Below are 5,430 nucleotides of genomic sequence, written 5' to 3' on the forward strand. Positions count from 1 at the left end.
GAAGCTGTGGCTGCCCCATCCCTGGCAGTGTTGAAGGGCAGGTTGGATGGGGCTTGGAGCAACCTGGGCTGGTGGGAGGTGTCCCTGCCCATGGGGGTTGGAACTTGGTGATCTTTAAGGTCTCTTCCACCCTTCACCATTCCATGATTCTCTGGGGAATGTGGTGCCATTAAGCCAACAGCTCAGCTACCACCCACCAATTTAGGAACGTGCCAGAGGGCGAATCATCCATGTCATGGTTTTTTTAGTGGGTGACTAAATACTTGGTTCAGGAAGACACTTGGGGATCATTTCCTCTCCAAAGCCTGTATTTGCTCACAGAGAGGGGTCGAGGCAAGGAGCCTTTCCTCGGGTGAATGGAAACCAGAGGGTGGGGGTGAGGGTGCTGGCTCTAAAACCTTTTTGTCTGTGCAGGCAGAGGTCCCCAACAAGCCCGTAGTCCGGCCCTACCGTCCCCCCACGGCTCAGGAGGTCTGTTACCAGAGGATCCAGCTGGCTCAGCAGCAGGCAGCACAGCTGGCTGTGGCCGTTCAGAAGGCCTCTCTTTCTTTGCCAGGAGAAAAGAAGAGGATTGCTCATGTGCCAAATGCAGCCCTCTCTGCAGCAGCCAAACAAAGTAAGCCAGCAGTGTTATTTGTCATCGCTGTCCTGTCCTCCCTTCCTGTTAAAAGACACTGCCTTCTGTTTACATTTCTCCTGAGCAGACTATCAGGAGATGTTTAGCATTGGCCATGAGTTGGAACTTTGCTTCTAGTGACCAGTGGAAGATCTTTCCCCTGAGAAGTTCCATCCTGTTCTGAAAAGCCACAGGCTGGACCTACAGCCCTGTTTCCCCACTGCCTCACACAGCTGCCCTCCCTTCAGCCTCTTCTTTTCCTGTTGCTTCTTTGGAGCGTGTTTGCTCCTTGTTCCCTCTTCCATGGGAGCCTTTGGAGGTGGCACAAACAGGAGGGAAGCACTAATTACAGCTCATTGGTGTCCCTTTGTTGTTGGAAGGACTCAGAGCTGACGTGATGGGCAGTTAGTGCATCAGAGCTGACAGGGTCACAACTTTACACACTGCTGACTCAGTTCCCCCAAAACAAACAGAAATGAGGGACGTTTCCTAGCAGAAGGTTCCTTCATCCTTGCCTGGAAGGTGCTAAAATTACCCAATTTGTCTCCCTTTGGAAAAAAATCCCAGCTTGCAGCATGGGCCTCTTATGGTAGGTTCACTCTGGCAACTTGAAATCTTGTGGCAACTTGAAGCCCTAGAAATGTAGGATTTCTACCTAAATATGTTTTCTGTTTCTTGCAGGCCTTGTGAGTAGTAAGACAACTGTTGCTGGCAAGAGTGTGACACCTTCCAATGACTCTGAGGCACCCAGCCTTTCTCTGAAGGCTTGCACCTTAGCTGGGATGGCTTCAAAGACCACTAGCACCATCGTGCCCAAAAGGATAGCACATGTTCCCTCCTTGCAGGTAAGAGGAATCTGGAATCTTTCTGGTTCTTCCCCATTGAGGCTGTGGTGTTCAATCATGCTGCTCCAAGCTGAGCACTCTCTGAAGAGTGGTGGGTTGATGAAATGGGTTTGTTCCTTCCTGTGGTTTTCCTCGATAGCATTGTATAAAAAATTCAAACACTTGAAGGGTAGGAGCTTAAAAAGATAGAAATACTCAAGTGCTGCTCTGATCTCTTGGAATATTGATCACTCCTCTTCAGTTGGAGTCCTGTGTTGTGCTGGCTGGCCAGGTGTGTGGCTCTTGGTGTTGGAGACTTGGAGCCTCTTGTGTTTCAAGGGTGGATTAATGACCTTCCTGGGCTTTGTGGGCTGTACTGGAGAAGGTGCTTATGAATAATGTCCCACACTGACCTATAGAGTTCAAATGTGATCATTTAAACTTCATGCTGCTTTTAATATTTGGAGAGGGAGGGGAAAATCTTTCTTTTTTCTTGGGGTTCCTGCCCAGCCTTAGGGTAATTTTGCTGTGAGTTCCTTAGCAAAGAAGCCTCTTCTTTCCCCTTGAGCACTGGGAACATGTCACTTGCTAAGACAAGTTAGAGATCCATGTGGCAGAGTGTGGATGCCATAAGAAGCTGGAGTGGACGGCAAGGAATGTAGTTAGTGCCAGGACTTGCATAAAAATACACCTTTCTTGGTGATATTTTGTGTCAAGTTGTGTTGTAAAATACTCTGATTGTTTCTGCAGGAGTGAAAAGTCCTTTTCCCCCTCCCAAAAAACCACCAGAGCAACATAGAACTTAAAGCTGATTAAAAATGAGGCAGCTGTAAGGATAAAATATTTACCAGAGTTAGGTGCTTAAGGGTGAGAAAAAATAAACATGTCATGAAAATGCCCCAATCCTCTTGAACAGGGCATCAAAGTGGGGGTCTCATGAGGAAAATGAGCTTTTTCCCATCAAGACAAGGAGTAGTTACCCCTCTTTGAACATGCTCATCTGTTCCCTAGAGCTCTTCTGATTACAGATTGCAGCAGATGGTTTGGTTTGTGGGTGTCTCTTGGGTGGGGGGGAGAAAGACTGTCAAAACAGTTGGGTGCTTCTGAGGTGAGGGTGCAGTTTCTTCTCCCCCTCTAAAAAAAAGAGGCAAATTGTGGGATTTGGGGGATAAACTGGTGTTAAATAGAAAGCTGCAGTGGGAGGTCAGTCCAACATGTGGGTTTTAGGCATGAAGTGCATGTCATTCAGTTCAAGGAGGAAATCTTTTCAGGAGCATCAGGACTGGCATTAAAAAAGGAGGAGAAAAAAACCCTCAATGTAGTTAATCTACAGGAATCCAACAGAAAGTGTGATGATTTTGCTGCCTACCAGCCTGGCAGGAATGGGGCTCTTGTCCTCAGAACACCAAAAAGCAAAGGATGTCCCATCATGTACAGAACTGGTGGGATGTGTTCCTGTCTCCCAGTTCAAAGCCTGGTACTTGGTACCATCCTAATCTTGAATCTCTTCATGGCAATGTCATAATTCCCATGGTCTGGAATGTTTGTGTGTGTCAGGGTGGTTGTGTGACTCATGCCACTGGGAGTCCTGGGCTGCTGGGTGAGTTGCACAATGAAATGTGGTTGTTTTTTTGTAGCAGTTCAAATACTGAAGGTGGCACAAAAGTTTCAAGTGACGTTTTTAGTCCCAAAAAAATGCTGCATGTTATGTTGAGCTCTGGGCAGGTTTTCAGAAAGGAAGTTGTGTCACTATTAATAACTCAGGAGGAAATGTGAGTCTCCAAGCAGTGCACTTCTTAAACCCTGAATAGCCTCTTTCTTTCTCCTCTGTCTCCTCTCCAGAGTGCCACCTTACAGAGGCCTGTTATTCCCACAGAATTTGGTGCCAAAGTCCCAACAAACATTCGTCAGAGATATCTCAATCTCTTCATTGATGAGTGCCTGAAGTTCTGCTCCTCCTCCCAGGAAGCATTTGACAAGGTCAGTGCTTGGTGCTGCCTTCTTCTGGGTAAGGTCTGCAGCAGAGAACAACGTGGCTGAGACCTTCTAAAATTGCAGCAAAGCCAGAAAATTCTCCTGCCCACATCCACTTGTGCAGAGGAGACTGGAATTTGCCCAGGGAAGCTGTGGCTGCCCCATCCCTGGCAGTGTTGAAGGGCAGGTTGGATGAGGCTTGAAGGAACCTGGGCTGGTGGGAGGTGTCCCTGCCCATGCAGGGGGTTGGGACTGGAAGATCTTTAAGGTCTCTTCCAACCCAAATCATTCTATGAGTATGATTTTAAGCTGTTTTCTCACCAATACCCCATCATCATGTGAGTACTGAGGCTTGTTCCAACAACCAACCCTTCTCTTTTCCCTCCTGAAGAAACCAAACCCCATTTTCACTCTGATTTCCACATTCAGGTCGAACATCAGGAAAAAGTTCTTTCTTGTGAGGCTGGTGAGAGCCTGGCCCAGGTTGCCTAGGGAAGGTGTGGCTGCCCCATCCCTGGCAGTGTTGAAGGGCAGGTTGGATGGGGCTTGGAGCAGCCTGGGCTGGTGGGAGGTGTCCCTGTCCATTGATCTAGATCATCTTGAAGGCCCCTTCACACCCAAACCATTCCATGATTCTATGATAGTTGGCTTCTGTACTTTCAAAGCCAAACATTTCTTTTCTCCAGAGAGTGTGGAATAATGAGTTGCATCCTTTGCAGGCTCTGTCAGAAGAGAAGGTGGCTTATGAACGTAGCACCAGTCGCAACATCTACCTGAACGTGGCTGTGAACACCCTGAAGAAGCTCCGGAGCCTGGTGCCCAGTTCCCCCTCCAGTACCAACAGTATGTACCACATTTGTGGTTTAATACTTGGAGCCCTGCTTGGATTAGAAACCACGGAGAGAGGAACTTGTTGAAAAGACCAGACCCATTTCTCAGAAGCATTATGCTGAAAGGCAAACATCTCCAGTTAGCTTTTTATAGTCTGGCAAGCTTTAATGGGCCTTCAAGAGGCAAGTCCTGCAATGCTTTGTTGGCTGTCTGAACCTAAATGGAGATAATGCCACATGGATTCTTTTTTTTGAGCCCAAGTTCTTTCAAATGAAAAGCCCTGCTAATGGAGTAACTTTCACATGATGCCTTCAAAGTGATAGACTCGTCCATCACCCCAGAAATCTGTTACACACATTAAGCTTCAAGAGAGAAACGAAGAGGGTTAAGACATTTCATTATTGGCTCTCAAGAGGGTACATTAAACAATCAATTTGTGCTGTTCTTGTGAATATTTTTTTTTTTTCCCCTCTCCTGGTCTCTTCCTTTTTCTCCCCTCTGTCTTCATTACCTTCCTGGCCATTAGGCAGAGCAGCTGAACTTGGGAGGCCTGGCCTTTAGGAGAGGGCTGCCAGTTAATGATTAGTAAAAAGCACCTCTCTGCCATTAGCTGATGTGCTGAGCAGATTCTAGAGCTCTGAAGCCCCTTTCTTAAAAGAACCTGAAAGATTCAGTGTGGAAGCCTGGGCTGCAGGACCTGACAACAAAGCTGCTGGGGATGGGTGAGGTCACCAGGCAGCACATGACAAGGTCAAGTTGCTTCTGTGCTTGGTCCTCTCTTGCTTTTGGTCTTGCTGTGCAGAGGAAGGAGGTAGAGCTACTAGAGTTTTCCAGGGGGGACTGTAAAAATGGCCTTGAAAAAAAACAACTTGCTGTGGGCTGACAGTGCAAACAGAAAGCTCCCCATAGTGCTGGGGTAAAAATGCCAGGTCCCCACCTTACCTGTGCCAATTTCTGGAGCAGAGGAAGAGTTCAAGAGGATCAGTGCAGCCCTGCTCTTGGTGATGTGCAGTGCCCAAAGCTCTAGGGCTGAAGTCACTCACTCTTTCTCAGCTGGGAGCCTGATCTCTGTCCTGTTTTGCTTCTTCCCTCTTCTCACTGCAGAGACAAGCAACAAGAAGGTGGTGTCCCATGAAGCTGTGCTGGGAGGGAAGCTGGCTGCTAAGACAAGCTTCACCCTGAACC

The 5,430-nt window shown here is 47.8% G+C and overlaps 1 protein-coding gene across 1 annotated transcript in view; it reads left to right on the forward strand.

Annotated features, from left to right (window-relative positions):
* The window catches only part of REXO1 (REX1, RNA exonuclease 1 homolog (S. cerevisiae)), a 36,403-nt gene that overhangs the window by 16,089 nt on the left and 14,884 nt on the right, over positions 1-5,430 (forward strand). Inside the window, exons 4-8 of the mRNA XM_009999718.1 lie at positions 415-616; positions 1,298-1,461; positions 3,283-3,420; positions 4,134-4,257; positions 5,350-5,429. Of these exons, the coding sequence (XP_009998020.1) occupies positions 415-616; positions 1,298-1,461; positions 3,283-3,420; positions 4,134-4,257; positions 5,350-5,429 (708 nt within the window). The remainder of the gene's footprint in view (positions 1-414; positions 617-1,297; positions 1,462-3,282; positions 3,421-4,133; positions 4,258-5,349; position 5,430) is intronic.

Source organism: Chaetura pelagica, unplaced genomic scaffold, assembly GCF_000747805.2.
Source record: "Chaetura pelagica isolate M959 unplaced genomic scaffold, ChaPel_1.0 scaffold506, whole genome shotgun sequence".
NCBI classification, from domain to species: Eukaryota; Metazoa; Chordata; class Aves; order Apodiformes; family Apodidae; genus Chaetura; species Chaetura pelagica.